Genomic DNA, 20,149 nt, shown 5'->3' on the forward strand with positions numbered 1-20,149 from the left:
ACTGGCATGAGTATATTTTTGTCTCCGATGCTCCACATATAGGATCTCAACCAATAGTTTGAGGGATCCGTAATTTAGAGTGGATCTTTCCGAAGGAATGAGAGTCCATCCTTCAGAACTGATCCTTCTGATACTAACTCTCAAAGGCTGGCTGCAAACGAGAACACACCGTAACATCCAGGCCAGTCACAGGTCTCTTGACTGGAACTCAACAGCCTCATTGCCATATATGAGGTTGTCGAGCTGAAGTCAGAAGACTCGCGGTTCAGTCTGGATATCAAATGTGTCAGACATGGGAAACCAGCCTTATTTATTAGGTGGGTTATCATTAATGAGCATCTGTCATCAGATTTCACCCTACCAACTGCATACACAACGTGAACAGACTTGATGAGGATGTTGAACTTACTTTGAAAATCCAGGACAGCATGGCTGTTGCAGTTCTGACATTGAGTTGACCATTTTATGAGTCCAGCTACATCAGAACTCACAAGTAATTTATTTGAACATTAAGATGGAAAAAAGGATTATAGGGTCATTATATCATGGATTTTCAAAGTAAGTACTCCTACCTTTTCAAGTCTAAGATCTATTTAATATTGCATTCAGTATGTATTGTGATATCAGGCTGCAGATCTGCTGTATATGTGATAACTTACTAGTGTGAGAACAAGGTTCTTTGTGGTCCCATCAGAATCAATCGGGGGCCATACATGCTCGATGCCCAAGGAGCATTCTGATGATGCCTACAGGTAAATACTTTAAAGGCTAGGTATAACCCTCTATATCTATGGCCAAATTAGCTAATTAAACTTCAAAATAATTTTAGAAGTCGACTTAATTCCCCGAAGAACGTGGTAAAATATGGGTTTATTTGTAAGTCATGATGTCATCACAGTGATGTCCCCAAATTGAGAAGCTATTAGGTAAGAATCAAAAGCCATCAATGAAAAAATGTTACTACCAGCTTCAGGCGGCATCGTATGTGGGGTCTTCTTGGTGGAAAGATAGGCAGACCACAGACCCCCCTATCATATAGTTCTCACCCTTTTAACCAATGTTCAGTTGCCTACCCTCCTGCCCAAACTGGAGACCCATCCAAACCCCTTCGACCCCTCTCCACTCTGTCCAGGTTTAGTCTGGAAATAAAATCTTTTTTTTTTTCAACTTACTCTACTACAGAAGAAAAGCCCAAAAACACACACAGGTGGCAGTGAGGATGGTCATTCCCGTTCAGATCAATATTGAGATGAGTCAGTCTCCATTCATTGAGGATTACGCGAGTAGCAGAGGCGTGTTACCTGCAACTAGTTCCAACTTTTCTCCGGGGTCTCCCTCCGAGTAGAGCTTAGGGTGGCAACGGTATCCAATCTGACTTATTAAGCTGGCAGGAAGTGCCACCAAGTCTCGGCGGATTAGGACGCAGGAACGATTCTCCATCGAGGTTTGGATCTGATCCGCTTTCTCCTGTCCCACTGATTGGAAAAGAAGAATTGCTGATAAGGAAAATATCAAAGTCATAGGCTGCAATGTTCAGATTCATCAGAAGTTTTCATTTATCACGACAATAATTACTATTAATTATTCAGTGCCATCATATTTAGCCAGGGTCAGATTGACCATTTGGGAATTAGGACAATGACCAACAGGCCACGGGCATTACAGCTAGCCATCTACAACAATCCCTAGCCGGGTATGCCTGACAATGATGAGTGTTGATCATGTGACTGAGACCAACATGTTTTTTTAAAATGTGGCTCTGTGGCCCCATGCTTTTGGAAGTATGTGTGGCACCAAGTCTTATCCTTTAATAGCAGGGAAGGCAGTGACCACTCTTAGTCCAAACTATCCTTAAACAGTCCAAATCAAAGTGAACACTGCCTACATATTGTGCCAACCGATCAATGGAATACATTAATGTTCAAAAACTCTCGATTCTGCCCTGTCCTTCAAACCGCACATCCAAACTCTTGCCATCTCCTGTCGCCTCCAACTCAAAATTAATGCCAGAATCTGTCCCTTCCCCAGCCCACAATCTGCTAAAACTCTTGTGCATGCCCTCATCATCTCCTGCCTCGATTACTGCAACACCCTCCTCTGTGGCCTCCCCGCTAACTCCCTTGCACCACTCCAGTCTGTCCTCAACTCTGCTGCTCGGCTAATCCACCTCTCTCCTCGCTACTCCCCTGCTTCTCCCCTCTGCAAATCCCTCCACTGGCTCCCAATTCCCCAACGAGTCCAGTTCAAACTACTAACACTGATCTACAAAGCCATCCACAACCTGTCCCCTCCCTATATCTCTGAACTAATCTCCCAATATCTTCCCTCACGTAATCTTCGATCCTCCCAAGACCTCCTACGCTCCTCCACACTTATTCATTCCTCACCCAACCGCCTCCCAGACTTCTCCCGAATATCCCCCATCCCCTGGAATTCTGATTATCCACCACCCTCGGCTCCTTCAGACGGAACCTGAAAACCCATCTCTTCAAGAAAGCCTACAGCCTGCAATAACCATTCTGCCGCCTCACCAACCACCCAAGCTGCTGCCTCACTAACCACCCGAGCTGCCGCCCCGCCACAGCTGGCGCCCCACCAACCATCCGAGCTGCTGCCTCACCAACCACCAGAGTTGCTGCCTTACCACCACCAGTGCTGCAGCACACCGACCTCCTGTCTCTTCCACATTATCCCAAAGAATGGAAGTCCGCAAGGACAGGGTCCTCTGCCCTCTGTACCATCCGTCACTGTAAATTTGTTTACTATTAACGATATCTATAACCCTGTATGTAACCCCTTTTCACATGTACAGCACCATGGAATTAATGGTGCTACATAAATAAATACTAATAATAAAAAAAGACTTTGTGCTGGAATCTTGCTTCTTTAACTAGTTATCTATAATGTCCACCCTCCATTCATCTTACCGAGAAGCAAAACATATTGCTGCTCTGCCAACACTAATCACACGAAATGAGTTAACAAGTCACTGCCTCCCACAAGAGCAACACAATCATCTCCCTGCAGTTGGAATGAAGGTCTAAAAGGAAGGAGAACAAAAAGCTAATCAGAAAATGATGGTCCATGTCATGGCAATCTCATTCTTCTTCACTGGGCATGGTATGAGATCATGTAGAAGCCCGACTGGCCATATATGTGAGTGGATGAGATCCGGTTCAGATAGTGTGTGGCACTATCATTAGATTAACACAACCTAAATATGCCGTGGCTCTTTCAGTCTGGTATTGTAACAGTTACTCTTCACTGTAATCACACCACATGAGCGGGCAAGTCACCACATAAGTCACCAAGCCACTACCTCCCGCTGTTGGAATGAAGGTCTAAAAGGAATGAGAACAAAAAACTATCAGAAAATGATAGTCCATGTTAGGCGATCTCATTCTTCTTCACTAAGCCTGACTAGCCATATATGTGAATGGATGAGATCCGGATAAGATTGTGTTAGGCACTATCTTTAGATTAATGCAAGCCAAGTAGTGTGCCATGGCTCCAGTTCTCTTGTTTTGCGATTACAGGACAAGACTCCTAGAGCCATGGCACACTTGGGTTGCATTAATCTGAGGAACGTGCTGCACACTCTTTCATCCGAATGTCCTCTACTAACATATATGACCAGACAGGCCACCCCATGCCCAGTGAAAAAGAATGACATCGCCTAACATGGACTATCATTTTTTAATAGCGTTTTGTTCTCGTTCCTATTAGACCTTCATTCCAGCAGCAGGAAATCAGTATGTTGATCTTGTGGGAGGCAGTGACTTGGTAACTCATATGGTGCAATTACTGTGGCGAGTAACAACTACAGGACATAAGTGGGCAAGTCACTGCCTCCCACAAGATCAACACCCTCATCTTTTCCTGTTGTAATGGAGGTCTACATTTGCCGAAAACAAAAACCTTTCAAAAAATGATGGAATCAAAGTTATGACAGTTTCATTTTTCTACACTGGGTATGGATTTTATTCCAAGCTTGTCTATGTATATGTGTGAGTGGATAGGTTATGGCTGTTCAGCCTGGTGTTATTACACAGTGGGGGTGGTAGACGACATCTATGAGTTTTCGTTAATGATGAGGTGATGTATCCAAGTTCCTTTAGTCCCTCATCCCACTCATTAGGTTTTACTCTAGGGTGCTGTGTGAATTTGGTGGTATTTAGAGGGAAAGGCGCCAATTCTTTCCTCCACAGGCCCCATAGCAACAGCATGGCACATCTCCATCGCAAACACCCTAATTGTCCGAGCTAAGAACCAAGATACGTAAAGGTCATAGCCCAAAAGCTCTGCTTACTTCCCAACCCAGAAATCTAATAAGTCCATGAGAAACCACCAGACTCGAAATAAGAATTATATCAGCGGGTCAGCAACCATGGGGAAATTATTACAGGTCACATGAATTTATACATGTGCAATAAGGCAAACAATAGCGCAGAACTGGGTGTAAAGAGCCCCCCGGGGTCACTGTGCCGAGAACATGCTGAGGGCATCATTCATCTCAATAAAGACCATGAAAGGAACACGCCAGTAGCCAGGCAGTGCACACTACGAGTGGAATACTAACACCGCCACTAACAATGACACTTTCTTCTGCAAACCTTACATAAAAGACACAATTCATGCATCCCTCAACCACTCTTAGTGTTAATTTTGCATAAGATATAGAGCGTAAGCTCTTCAGCCTTAGTATATACCAAGCAGAATGCACATTACCAAGTGAATTCAATCTTCAGTGGCCCTAAGGTAAAACAAGATTTTACGAAGAAAGATCCCATCAAGCAGCTCCTCACTAGTAATGTATTTCCAGTTTTACAATAATATGACCACTAGGTGGTGCTCACTGTACTTTAGAATGAGCAATACTTTCTTTTTAAAGTGACCCGCCACTTCTAAAAAATATGTAATTATTTTTAGCTGGTGTAAATGCCACGGTTCTCCTGAATCCGGCATGGTTTTTCTTTTGTTCCTGCGTCTCTCGGTTCCCGAGATATGGCCCCTCTTTTCTCTGTATATAAATCTAGTCTTGATAGACAACTGGGTGTTGGTCTCAATAAGACGCCCACAGAGAAAAGTTCAGGACCACACCCAATTGGATACATAGATGACGTTTACATACTGGGAAGAAGAGGCCATATCTCAGGAATGGAGAGGCGCAGGAACAAAAGAAAAGCAACGCCGGATCCTGGAGAACAGCGGTATTTACGCCAGGTAAAAATAATTACATATTTATGGCAAGCGACATAGTAACATAGTAACATAGTTAGTAAGGCCGAAAAAAGACATTTGTCCATCCAGTTCAGCCTATATTCCATCATAATAAATACCCAGATCTACGTCCTTCTACAGAACCTAATAATTGTATGATACAATATTGTTCTGCTCCAGGAAGACATCCAGGCCTCTCTTGAACCCCTCGACTGAGTTCGCCATCACCACCTCCTCAGGCAAGCAATTCCAGATTCTCACTGCCCTAACAGTAAAGAATCCTCTTCTATGTTGGTGGAAAAACCTTCTCTCCTCCAGACGCAAAGAATGCCCCCTTGTGCCCGTCACCTTCCTTGGTATAAACAGATCCTCAGCGAGATATTTGTATTGTCCCCTTATATACTTATACATGGTTATTAGATCGCCCCTCAGTCGTCTTTTTTCTAGACTAAATAATCCTAATTTCGCTAATCTATCTGGGTATTGTAGTTCTCCCATCCCCTTTATTAATTTTGTTGCCCTCCTTTGTACTCTCTCTAGTTCCATTATATCCTTCCTGAGCACCGGTGCCCAAAACTTGACACAGTACTCCATGTGCGGTCTAACTAGGGATTTGTACAGAGGCAGTATAATGCTCTCATCATGTGTATCCAGACCTCTTTTAATGCACCCCATGATCCTGTTTGCCTTGGCAGCTGCTGCCTGGCACTGGCTGCTCCAGGTAAGTTTATCATTAACTAGGATCCCCAAGTCCTTCTCCCTGTCAGATTTACCCAGTGGTTTCCCGTTCAGTGTGTAATGGTGATATTGATTCCCTCTTCCCATGTGTATAACCTTACATTTATCATTGTTAAACCTCATCTGCCACCTTTCAGCCCAAGTTTCCAACTTATCCAGATCCATCTGTAGCAGAATACTATCTTCTCTTGTATTAACTGCTTTACATAGTTTTGTATCATCTGCAAATATCGATATTTTACTGTGTAAACCTTCTACCAGATCATTAATGAATATGTTGAAGAGAACAGGTCCCAATACTGACCCCTGCGGTACCCCACTGGTCACAGCGACCCAGTTAGAGACTATACCATTTATAACCACCCTCTGCTTTCTATCACTAAGCCAGTTACTAACCCATTTACACACATTTTCCCCCAGACCAAGCATTCTCATTTTGTGTACCAACCTCTTGTGCGGCACGGTATCAAACGCTTTGGAAAAATCGAGATATACCACGTCCAATGACTCACCGTGGTCCAGTCTATAGCTTACCTCTTCATAAAAACTGATTAGATTGGTTTGACAGGAGCGATTTCTCATAAACCCATGCTGATATGGAGTTAAACAGTTATTCTCATTGAGATAATCCAGAATAACATCCCTCAGAAACCCTTCAAATATTTTACCAACAATAGAGGTTAGACTTACTGGCCTATAATTTCCAGGTTCACTTTTAGAGCCCTTTTTGAATATTGGCACCACATTTGCTATGCGCCAGTCCTGCGGAACAGACCCTGTCGCTATAGAGTCACTAAAAATAAGAAATAATGGTTTATCTATTACATTACTTAGTTCTCTTAGTACTCGTGGGTGTATGCCATCCGGACCCGGAGATTTATCTATTTTAATCTTATTTAGCCGGTTTCGCACCTCTTCTTGGGTTAGATTGGTGACCCTTAATATAGGGTTTTCATTGTTTCTTGGGATTTCACCTAGCATTTCATTTTCCACCGTGAATACCGTGGAGAAGAAGGTGTTTAATATGTTAGCTTTTTCCTCGTCATCTACAACCATTCTTTCCTCACTATTTTTTAAGGGGCCTACATTTTCAGTTTTTATTCTTTTACTATTGATATAGTTGAAGAACAGACGGTCCCCTTTAAATCTTTAAAGGGATATTTCAAAATTAATTATAAGGTGAGGTTCAAACAGGCGTACAATTACAGTTATTACAAGATATACTCCGACTATTTGTAGGCTGAAGTAATCGTAATAGACACAAATCAGGTACCCGGGTGATTCCTCATGACATGTTTGGGATTTGCGCTTTCCTCATTGAAACAAATAATTGAAAAATTTAAAGGGATTGTTTATGAAGCCATTTTTTTTACTACTCATTGTGTGGAATGCATTCCTCATATCAAGCTCTAAATTTCAAAACCCAGCGACATCTCAGGTCATTGACCTGCTACATTGTGGTCCAACTGTAAAAAATTGGCTCTCAATTTAGTCTGATAAATTGAAGCTCGTGGGCCTTAATGTAAAATCTCCAAAGTGGCCCTCAACTATTATGGGATTTTAATTAGCTAAAAGTAACCTTTTGGGCCCCATAAACCCCAGGGTCCAAGTGTGACTGCAACCTCTGCACCCAACTCTTGTACCAATGTTCACCAGACCAGGACTGGACCCCTCACTAAGGGTCCTATTAAAGCTATGTAGAATCCCTTTAAGAAAGGGATTACCGAAAATGTTCTGCACACAATATGCTTGTAAGCATTTTGGCACTAGGTCCACTTTAATACTAGGCAGCTGCCCTTGAGGCTGGGTATTTATGGGCTAGGCACCCCTGCCAATGTTTGCACATATTATACACACATAAACCATCCTAAAGTAAGCACGAGTGATGGTAAGGTTTGAGCGGGCCGTGGCATCACAGTCTATGAGATGCGCTGTTGTACAAAGTGCCAGGGTCTACATCAACAAACATCAATTGCATCGGAGAGGGCCGTCAAACGTGAGACAGTACAAAGGAAATATATTCCGGGACGCAGACTGTATCCTCAACAGACCAGACCATAAATGATGGTGGAACCCCAATGAAAGATGTGGAGTCGCCCATGGTACGGGCAGCACTTGTGTTTTGTCTCAATATTTGTATCCAGAAAATCTTGTAGTCCAGCTTTGTATATTGTATTTAAAGGACTTGTCCTATAAAATGCACGTATCCACCAAATAAAGGTATGACTGCTTAGACGACAATCGGTGCAGAGAATAGGAAGACCAAAGGTCCCATGTGTAGATATAGGGGTAGTGTGTATGTGCGACCGCCATCTCTTATAGAAAATGAATGGAGCAATGGTAGCACATGCTCATTGCCGCTCCTTTCATACAGGGGATTTTGGGGCCCCGGGCCTTGTTATTGCTGGGGGTGTAAGCCCAGCAATCATACATTTATCATCTCTTAATTGGAAGAGAGATTGATTTAGAGAGAAAGCCAGAACAAGCAAGAAAGAGCGAAAGAAAGCCTGAGCGAGAAAGAAAGCCAAAGTGAGCGAGAAAGAGAGAGAAAGAGGAAAAAAGCTAGAGAGAGAAAGAGCAAAAAAGCCAGAGCGAGTGAGAAAAAGCCAGAGAGCGCGAGTTAGAGAGAAAGCCAGAACGAGAGAGAGCAAGCAAGCCAGAGCAACAAAGAGAAAGAAAGCTAAAGTGAGCGAGAAAGAGAGAGAAAGAAAGAGAAAAAAAGCTAGAGCGAGAGAGAAAAAGTCAGAGAAAGCGAGAAAAAGCCAGAGAGGGCGAGAAAAAGCCAGAGAGCTAGAGGGAAGAAAACAGAGTGAGCGAGAAAGTCAGAAAAAAACAGAGAGCATGAAAAAAAAGTCAGAGAGCGTGAGAAAAAGCCAGAGAATGCGAGAAAAAGCCAGAGAGCGTGAGAAAAAGCCAGAGTGAGAGAGAGTGGGTAAGTGAGAGAAACAGAAAGTCAGAATGCGCAGCAAGAAAGTGAGACACTTGTCCATCATTGTCATCTTCTCTCCTTCTGTACTACAGGAAACTGATGGAAGTGTGCAGTGCAGTCTATGTATTTGTAGCTGGTGATGTGTTAGGGTAGCTACCTACAGGTAATGGAGAGACTGGTTTATTTTTTCCCAAGGAGAGCTAATTTGCATACTGCAAGGAAGGCTCATTACACCAGAACCAGTACCTGCACATATTTATCTACGGTATCACACTCACTTGAAATTAGTCGTATTTTTTTCCCAGAATCCCATTAGTTCTGCTAGTGTATACATGGTGTTAAAGTGGGAGAAGATGTGGCGGCAACATATACAGACTGCTGGCCAAAGGACCTGTCTGCAGGGGAAGAGAAGCCCAGGAGAAATGGAGAAGGGCCCAGTATTATTCAGCAATGTATGGCGGTATTATGTAATTGTAATATATGGTAGCGGCATAGCAGTATTATACTCTAGGCGGAAGACGTTGTCCGGACGGCACGCGACAGCATGAGAGGAGTTAATCTCGGCGGCATATAAGGGATTACAGAACAGGTTACATGATGTTCTCCTAAATGGCAGCTCCTCCCTGGTTTTCTCATTCCTATAAATTCCAAGGGAGCAGAACTTCTTGGGACTGTCTTGTACCCGGCCTTATCTGTCCTTTTTTAGCCCTCACTTCTTGTCACAACTTTCATGGTTTATAAATACTCGTATTTCAGCAGCACTTCAGATCTTGTGGAAAAGTCAAACCATCTGCCAGGCTGCATGTGCAATTAAACATCATCTCTGGAGTTTACCCGTTGTCAGCCAGAGACGACCACAAAGCGCGTGGGGTTATGTTAGGATACGCCGGTGGCTAAATTAACTCTTTCTCCCTGTATACCTTTACATGGATACATTGCAAGAGATTGTTTTATATAATAGATACACACGTATATCATTTATATACAGTAATGTGCAAAAGTTTTAGGCAGGTGTGGAAAGAATGCTGCAGAGTGCATTAAAATGCATTAAAAAATACAAGTAATTAATACTTTATTTTTATCAATTAACAAAATGCAAAGCGAATGAATTAAAAAAAAAAAGAGAAATTTAAATCCGATCAGTATTTGGTGACCGCCCTTTCCCTTCATGAGTTCTTCTAGGCACTTGTACAGTTTTTGAAGGAACTTGGCAGGAAAGTTGTTCCAAACATCTTGGAGAACTGACCACAGATCTTCTTAACCATGTAATACCATCAGGGAGGCATCTGATTGGCTCCAAATTTATTCTGCAGAAGGACAACGACCCCCCAACATCCAGACATGGTCATTAAGAACAAGGGGTCCTGGAAGTGATGATCTGGCCCCCCACAGATCCCTGATCTCACATCACCCAGGTTGTCTGGGATCACATGAAGAGACAGAAGGGTTTACATAAGTGACATCCACAAAAGATCTGGGGACAGTTCTCCAAGATGTTTGGAACAACTTTGTGCACAGATCCTTCAAAATCTGGGTGTAAGTGACAAATGTACCGAGAAGAATTAATAAAAATAAAGGGCGGTCACGAAATATTGATTTAGTGCATATTTTCTTTTGTTCACTTTGCATTCATAAAAAAAATAAAAATTAAAAAAAAAAATGCTTTAAAGCATTTTTACGTTGCTTTACAAGAACGGTCATCGCTGCATTCTGATGGGCATTTCCGACTCCACAATGCCCTTAAGGGCATGATCAGCTCACACAGGTTGCTCACAAACTTTGGAAGGATATTAGATTTTTCTTCTTTTTTTTTTTTTTTTTTTTTAACAACAGTCTATAACGTATACCTAAAACAGCCCCAAAACACAAAAAACAGTCACCAATTGAACCACTGCCATCCCTTTGCCCATAGTACCCTTCTCCCCTTTCGGATTTACTGTTAAACCAGTGATCCTGTCCACACCGATCTCACCACTGAGGCTTCCTATGCTGCTGAGATCACAGGTCCAGGACAACCAATGAGAGTGGCACAATAAGCAAAGATTTCTCTTTATTTTTTTATTTTTTGATTGAAAGGAAGAGATTGTGCTCTCCACCCACGGGAATAGAAATGTGATTGTGCCCACCATAAAATATGCTCTAGGACAGGGGTGTCAAACTGCATTCCTCCAGGGCTGCAAACAGGTCATGTTTTCAGGATTTCCTTGTACTGCACAGGTGATAATTTAATCACCAACTCATTATTTGTGTAGGTGATTAAATTATCACCTGTGCAGTACAAGGAAATCCTGAAAACATGACCTGTTTGCAGCCATCGAGGAATGCAGTTTGACACCCCTGCTCTAGGATGAAGTCTATCACAGCCCACTTACAAACGAAATGGACCCCCAATACATCATTCCCCATCCCACTGGACAAGAAGGCCACAGCGAGGTTCAGGGATCAGCGGCCTTCCTTCACCAAAGTTTAGGTATTGCTCCAAGTATTCACACGAGCTGTCACCCTAGTAAACAAGGAGCCCCCCGTCTAGAGCCGGGATTTACAAAAAAGTGTGAAACCTGATGGCCACAAAGTCCCCCCTTAGACTGATCAGGAGGAAACCCATAAAGGAACTGAACCATTGAAAGTCTTAAAGACAAAACACATGTGCAAAGGATCACTGCAACGCAAGCAGGGGTAAAGGATGAGCTCCTCTGATCGCCTTGCACCCCAATTTCCACATCTAGGACCTTAGGTCCTGAGCAGAAGATGGTAATAGTATTCATTTTCTTTTACAATAAGACCTGCTCTAGGTAGATATCTTGCGCTAAGTGGTATACGTCAAAAGTGCATATATTAACTGGAGACAAATTACTATGAGCAGACTCCATCAGATGCTACTGACAGGCAATCTAGTAGTCTGTGCAGAGTTCGCAGTATAGCAAAATACATAGTTACGTCTGTACTGCAAACGCAGCTCTGCTACATCTGTAAGCAATCGCCTAGATGGAGAGAAACAATAGCATGTAAACAGCGAGCAATAACGGATGTCGCTGGTCACGGCCCATTATGAGGACACTTTGCTGCCTGTCTAGACGCACAGAGCCATCGCTGGTGCTGAGTATTGTTGTGCAGCAGCCGGGCCAACTCCAGGGTAAATACCGGCGGTAGCAGAAGGGAAAGCTTACAGCTCATTGTATAGCACAGGCGCAGGGATTAAAGCTGCGACAGATCAAGGCAAACATGGCAGTATTACCGGGAAATCGGCACAATCCCAACCTGTGTACAGACGCTGCTTAGTGCTAGGAACAGCAAACACGGCTCAACTGCTCCGAACACAAGGGATCCATTTACCACGAACCGTTGTCTACTCAAATCCAAAGCGCACGTATTTAGGGACCTGATCAAGACAGACTGACCAGAAGAACGTCTGTCGACTCATGGACAACTTCAGATCAAGCCTTTATGGCAACTTCTTCTGAAACGCTGCTGCCGAAAAGTTCAGAGGCTAGTTGCCAAAAAATGGAATAGTCAACCTGACCAGCAGGGCCGGAGTTATAAAACCGAGCCCTGAGCAGCAAGCTAATTTGCCCCCTCTCTGCTTGCAGTTTTCTGACAGTCTTCTCATAAGGTTCGTTACTATAATACTGCCATATGGTGATGAGAAAATACATCCACATAATACACTCACATAATACCACCGTACAGTGCTCGAATAATCTGCAGCATACAAGTAACATGTCATTAAAGAGCTCTCGTAATACTGATACATCTTTTTAGATAATACTGCCATATGGATCTCACATATTACTAAAATATGATTCTCACGTAATACTTCCATCCAGACCCCACATAGTAATACAAAAACATGGGTCTTACACAAATCTGCCATACAGAGCCCATATAGAACTGAAATATGGCTTTCACATAATACTGCCATATAGCGCCCAAATAATACTGAAACTTGGTTAGCTAATAATGCCATACAGTGCCCAAATAGTACTGAAACATGGATCACACATAATACTGTCATACACAGCCCACATTGTACTATGTGGACACTATATTGCAATATTATTGGAAAAACCATGTTTCAGTACTGTGGACAAATACTACTAAAATATAGTTCTCCCATATTACTGCCATACAGAGCCCACGTAGCACTGAAACATAGTTTTCACATAATACTGCCCACATAGTAGTGAAATATGGTTGTCACATAATACTGCCATACAGCTTCCACATACCATTGAAACATAGTTCTCACATAATACTGCCACTGAGAGCTCAGAATTAGGTTTATATCCGTGATGGAAAGAAGATCACATTTTTGGCAAAGAAACATGTTGGAAAGGCCTCCCTGTATAATTTTGAGGCCTAGAATCAATTAAAAGCCGCCATGCATGGCACCGTTCTGTGCTGCTATCCTGCTTGTTGACGGTTTCCAATTACCAATAGGAAATCATAGAATTCACAGATATGGACTAAAGACCCAACATTATCAAGGGCTCAGCTCCATGTTTACCAGCACTCTCAGGATGTGTGAAACAGAAGGAGCACAATCACTACCAAGAGGAAACCTGAGGAGCATCTTATTCTTAAAGGAACAGCATATGCAGTCGTAGAGGCTTCCCAGCAGGTGCAACCATAGGTTCTTAGTAAAATATGTCCAAGAGAAGACACAGACGCTGCCTACCACTCATGGGCCTCATCATTGATCTGCATAGTAGTCGCTGACTAATTGTATTAAATAGTGTCACAAATGGATATAAAGGAATGAGGGGCACTGTCCCTTTAAGAAAGCACACACAGAATGATAAAATGTCTCGCACATCCCCTGAGCCACCTGAAATCTCAGGTCTCCAGGATCAGGACCGTATCTCGGTGCCGATTTAGTATCATCCACCTGATCCGCTCACTTGTGAGAACATCTGTTTAATGCAAGTTATAAAATTGCATTATCATAGGAAGGAAGGAAATGAAAGTCGTACTAATCCCACAGCAGTCTAATCAGCAGGCAGCGTACCGGAGGGCTGGGCGAGGGCAACGTGCCCCTTATTAACCCTATAAAATCAGTTATGTACAGCAGATCATCTCTTGTACCAGAAGACGGTCTCCCATCATTGTTCTGCTCCGTGAACACATCAATGCAGGTGTCTCCATGTTTTCCAACATCCTTTACGACTTTCTACTGCATTGACGAAATGTTCCTGTCCAATCTTTGATACTGCCAAGAGGGGAAAATCGCATTACCTAGGAAGATTCGGAAAAAGCTTCTGATGGTCCTTTGACTAACTGCATGACGACAACCTAACAATAAAGAACCTCTGAAGGAGCACAAAGTTCCTACATGGTACAATTGTCCACCTAGGATCTCAGTAGATACAAGTTCATATAAAAGTGAACTTTGCTTCTCATGGACATGAAACTCAAATCACCTGTTAGCAAAGATCCCTGTAGATGCCCAATGATCCACCATGACCTACCCAATACACCACTCTTCAGGGCGAGGAGATGTGTCTATCATCAGACTTGAAAAGCGGTAGAGGCAACTCAACCACTGCTCAACCCTCCCATATCACCATTTAGTCACTTGACCATCATGTCTTCCCCACTGTCTATATTGACCCCTATAAATGCGCATTTACCCAATATGTCCTACAGAACAAAGTGGCTACATCTTCATATGCGGTAGGTGGTAATGGCAGCCCAACACCACCATAACTTCAAACATCACATATGACCATTGCTTCACCTGACCACCATGTCTTCCCAATGTTTGTAAATCACCCTGTAAATGGCCATTAACCCACTATGACCTACCCAATACAATGCCCACTCTTCACGTTGAGGACATCTGTCCATGAGCAGAACTGTTGGATGGCAGAGGCAGCTCAGCCCTACCATAATCTCAAACTTCACATATCACTATAGCCATTGCTTCACCTGACCACCATGTCTCCCCCATTGTTTGGAAGACCCCTATATATGTCCATTGATCCAATATGACATATCCAATCCAAATTTCACTATCCATGTTGAAGAGACCTCTTAGGCGGCAGAGGAAGCTCAACACCACCATAAGCTCAAACCTCCAGATCACTATGCTCATTGATTCATCTGACCCCCATGACTCCCTCATTGTTAAAGACCCCTATAGATGCCCATTGACCCAATAGGACAAAGTGGACACTCTTCAAGTCGAGGAGATCTGCTCAATATCAGACCTGGTAGGCAGCAAAGCACACCTACAATACCATAATCTCATACCTCGCATATCACCATATCCAAATGTTTACCTGACCACCATGTCTCCTACTAATGTACCATACTCATGTTTTTGCTAAAACACCTGTAGATGTCCATTGACCCATCAAACAATACAAAGACCACTCTTCAGACTGAGGAGATCTGCCCATCATTAGATGTAGTATGATGTTGTGAGGCTACTTTTACCATCTAACGTCAAATCCAGGGCTGTGGAGTCAGAGCCCATTTTGGTGGAGTCAGACTCGGTGTTATGAGAAAATCATCACAGATCTTCACTACCGTATAGTATAACATTGGGCTGAGTGCTAGCCGAGAAAAGGTGCTTGGCCGTTTTATACACCAGTGTGAGCAAACCCCAATAGTTAGGGTGGTCCAACAAATATTTCTAAATCCTGAACTCCTGCCTATAGCCATCTGTGCAGACCCCACATGCACGTGCACGTCTAGTTCAGCTGAGCGTGCATGTCTTCTGAATTAGGAGAGGAGATATTTCCCAGGACATCGTCTATAAGTGGTGATCTGGGATGCCAAATAGATGGTGGCCAGTCCCACTGACTTTTGTATGTATGGTGGCCAAATTGCCAATATTTGTTTTCACAACTGGTTCACGATCAGAATAATTTAACATCATGATAGAAATGGAGCGGATGTCGCAGGAATCTGGAGTGGTTGTCATCGGCAAACTTATTAACTGGTATAAAAGAACCAGAGGCAAAAAAATATGTAATTCTTCAGCCGATCATGTGAGCCAGTTTGATTATCAGTAGCCCTGCCTTTGTGTACTTGCACAAATTATATTTCCTCATGAACGGCCCGTGCCTAATGAATGTGGCATCAGCATTTCACAGCTCGTGGCTTATACGTTACATTTTATCACTCAGATAAATAGTTGGTTTATAGCCAACAATCCTTCACACCAGCCGACGTACAAAACACGACCCCACGAGTCCACCTCAGCCCTCTCCCCATACACAGCTCCTAGACCCCTTCTACATTTGGACCTTTGAGATCTTCAGGAGATCACCTGCAGAAATGGTTCTGAAAATCAACTATAGGAAGCACCAAATACATAGGAGGGTAACAGATGGGCACTTGACCCAACTCCTTAAATTATACATTTTATCATAACGCTTCCTGCTTCTAGTCATTTCCTATTTTCTCCTACTCACTGAACAGGTCACTGCTTCCTGCAAAATTAACACATGCCTCCTCTTAACATGCAATAGTTTTCTCAGACCCTTTCCACTCAGCTACATATCTGAATCTTCTCATTTCATAGTCCCCACTATTACCTAGCAATAACATGGATAGGTCACTACCTCCTGCAAAATCACCACACTCTTCTTCTAGCACTGAAAAGCCATCTGCCTCCGCTACATGTCTGTATCCTCCCAACACATGATTCCCACTATTACCTAACAATAACATGGATAGGTCACTGCCTCCTGCACAATCACCACACTCTTCTTCTAGCACTGAAAACCCATCTACCTCACCTACATGTCTGTATCCTCCCACCACATAGACCCCACTATTACCCAACAATAATATGGGTAGGTCACTGCCTCCTGCAAATTCACCACACTCTTCTTCTAGCACTGAAAACCCATCTGCCTCCACTAAATGTCTGTATCCTCCCACCACATAGTCCCCAGTATTACCCAACAATAATATTGATAGGTTACTAGATCCTGCAAAATCACCACACTCCTCCCTTTCATTTTTTAAAACCCCTTTCCCTCTGCTGCATGTCAGTCACCTCTCACCTCAATGTCCCAACTATTCTCCACCTATCATATGGGTAGGTCGCTGCCTGCTACAAAGACAACACAGTCATCTACTCTTGCCATCACAGCCAAGATGTGGTACATTTTGTACTTTGGATACATTTTTTTAAATTATCTATTAAATTATTATGTTGTACTATTATGTTTATAGATTATGTTGTTTTTTATCCCTCAAGTACTGCAAAAGTAAAATATGTTGTTGCGGTCAGAAGATGTTAGTGGTTTTTAAGTCCAATTGATACCATCGGAGACTGAATTCAATAGTTACTGACTAGCCTACAACTTGACTACTTGGGACCTCATTGGTGGTTGGCTGCCATAACACATTCATGGTAAATTACTGAAACTTTGTGATAAATCTCATATGCACTTTCCATAAATTCATGCATAAAATAAGGTACTAAAATTTATTAAAAAAGAAACTTCAAAAACTCCAGTACCTGAGTAGCCACCAGTAGATTTAATGTACATCTGTCCATAATGCTCCTCCACCATGGTTTCATAAGCTTCGTCTTCCTCTTCATCTTCTTCATTGTGGTAGGACGTGGGGCTGTCGGTGGTGGGAATACTGCTTGCACTCGGGCTTGTGCGCTCCCCTTGTGAGTATGGTACTTGCTGTACATTGGGAAAGAGTGCCGCTAAGCTAGACATGCCATAGTAGGATACTCGAGGGATTTTTGGTGGAGCAGACGCTGGGACGCCGCCACCAGAATTGTCTCTATTTTGGTTCTCTGATGGCTTCTTTCCCAGGAAATTGGGCATGGTAATGGGTTGACCCTCCAGACTTTCATTTTTGACTCTGGTCAAAAGAGGGATGGGCATGGAAGGTGACATGACATAGGGTACCGTCGCGCCCTGTGTCTGGTTACAGGGGCTTTGCGGTTCGGAACTGGCATCTTCGATCATAGTAGTCTGAGAGTCACAATGGGGGGAGCTCACTTTGAACATCAAGTCCGTACCTCGTTCAACAATGTGCTGGATCTGAAGAAACCCTGCTGTGTACATGACCACGAGCTGCTCGCTGGCAGCCATAGTTAGCTTTCCAGTGTAGCAAAAAGAGAGGATCTGCTGAAAACATGCCGGGGGTACGGTGGCCGGCAGCTCGAAAGCACTTTTGCTGTTCCCGCTGAACAGATCTCTAAAGTACAGACTGCTTGCCGCCAGCACGGCGCGGTGTGCCTTGAACGCTTGACCTTTCACGACTATGGAGACATCGCAGTACAGTCCCATGAGCCTCTGCTCATTCAGGCAACCCAAGACAGTGTTCCCGAAATTGGGTATTTCAATGTGTAACATCTGTGACATGGCTGGGGTTTTGCTTACAGAGACATTCAAGAAAATGATGTTGGAGACAGTTCACATCTGTAAAGACAAATAGAATTAAAAGAATGAGTAAAAAATAAATAAAGACTAAATTCATTCAGAACGAACGGTCAACCGTAAAATCCAACAATGGATCAGTGGCTCTCAAACCCACCAAAGACAATAGATAAGGGTTTTTTTCTTGCCAGACCTCGTTTTGTGGCTCGGTCCTAATTTTATATAAATACTTGTCACACTTTTGGGTTCCTGCTTCTTTACATGAGACCTATATGAAGACATGAGCTGTTGTTAGACTGCAATTTTTTTCTAGAGAACTGCTGGTCACCAGTGATCCACTTTCCCACAGAGACATCATTTTATTAAGAAAATAATCAGGGACCACTATGGCAAGCAAATCTCCAGATGATAGCTTCTACTCCACATTGAAGTTGTCTGGAGGTGTGCTTGGCCTGGTGGTCCCTGCTTCTTTTACTTTCCTTTAGAGACATCATTTTAGGAAGAAAACAAGAACCAAGACCACAAGGGTCAGTATATCTCCAGAAGATCGCTCCTAGGAACCTTTTACATGTCTTGTGCCCGAGTACCATTATATTAAAAACTGGCACACTAGGGGGCCCTACTTCTTTACATCAAACTTACATGGCTACAGTATGCTGAGATATTGGTTGGTTTTTGACAGGAACTTCTCATGAGAGTGAACTGGTGGTCACCAGTGATTCCCTTATTAAACTGCTGGCTCTGGAAGAGAATAATTCACTGGTGACCCCCAGATCTCTCTAGAGAGAAGTTTCTGCCAAAAAAAAACAGTCCATATCTCAGGTTCCTGTATCCATATACAAGTGTGATATATAAAGAAGTAGGGCCCTCTACACCCAAGAGGCCCAAGAAGCTTTCATCTAGGGTTGAGCTTAATCTGGTGGTCTCTGGTTCTTCAGAGCTGTCATTTTATTAACATGGGGAACCAAGGATCACCAGTAGATAGTGTCATGACCACGTTGCTGTCATACGGAGAGGTGCTTTGCCTGGTGGTCCCAGATTCTTTCTCCTGCTAAAAAGATGGCTCTGCAGGAAACCACCAACATCTCCAAATGATGTCAAAGGGTCCAAGAAGCTATTGTCTGGAGATGTACTTGGTCTGGTGATAATACTGTAGGTTCTTTCTCTTACTAAAAATGATGGCTTTTAAGAACAATTGACCACCAGAATACTAAGCACATCACCAGATGATAGCTCCCTTGGACCTGTTGAGTGGTCACATAAAAGGGTGTGGGGGTGCTACATTTTTCAGGTCTTTAACGTAGCTCAGCATATTAAGTAGTAGCATGGGTGTATATGATACTAAAGCTCCCTCCTCCGCCAGCAACACCACATGTATAAATACATTTCTGAGCAGGAGATGTGCCCTCACAGGGTTGCCATTCAGGACTTTAGAAAGGTTAGGCAGTGGCCATGTTGGTTGCCAACAAGCTGCTTTGCCAGAAACAGATATTACAAAGATACAGCTGAAGACTGAAGGTGAAAAAAAAAACACAAAAAAAAAAAAAAACAGTGAAGGATACACCCCCTCTTAATTAAAAACAACAACAACAACAACAACAACATCAAAACACATAAAACCTGCCCACGGAAATAAAGTAAATGACTAAATAAAAAAAAAATGTAAAAAGCATGTATAACAAATTAAAAATGATAAAAAAATAAATAAAATTAAAATGTATAAAGCCATAATTTTATTTAGCACCTCCCGGACTCCAAGTGATTATAGTCTAATTAAGCAATTAATTTGCTTTAGTAACAGAGTGTTCTGAAGTCTCCAGAAGTCAGACGAAGCAACAGATCAAATCATCTCTTAACACGAGTGTCAACAGATGCGACATTTCTGAAGATCCACGTCTGTGTGTGT

At 42.9% G+C, this 20,149-nt stretch overlaps 1 protein-coding gene across 11 annotated transcripts in view; it reads right to left on the minus strand.

Moving 5' to 3' along the window:
* The window catches only part of NACC2 (NACC family member 2), a 219,486-nt gene that overhangs the window by 17,335 nt on the left and 182,002 nt on the right, over nt 1-20,149 (minus strand). For 7 of the 11 annotated variants that reach the window (XM_069748121.1, XM_069748117.1, XM_069748119.1 and 4 more), the window contains 2 exons: nt 17,364-18,285; nt 1,302-1,496 (listed from right to left, as the gene is read on the minus strand). In XM_069748121.1, the coding sequence (XP_069604222.1) occupies nt 1,302-1,496; nt 17,364-18,228 (1,060 nt within the window). In that variant the 5' untranslated portion in view covers nt 18,229-18,285. The remainder of the gene's footprint in view (nt 1-1,301; nt 1,497-17,363; nt 18,286-20,149) is intronic. The other 4 variants (XM_069748125.1, XM_069748124.1, XM_069748126.1 and 1 more) reach the window with 1 other exon arrangement.

Source organism: Ranitomeya imitator, chromosome 2, assembly GCF_032444005.1.
Source record: "Ranitomeya imitator isolate aRanImi1 chromosome 2, aRanImi1.pri, whole genome shotgun sequence".
In the NCBI taxonomy this organism is placed as follows: Eukaryota; Metazoa; Chordata; class Amphibia; order Anura; family Dendrobatidae; genus Ranitomeya; species Ranitomeya imitator.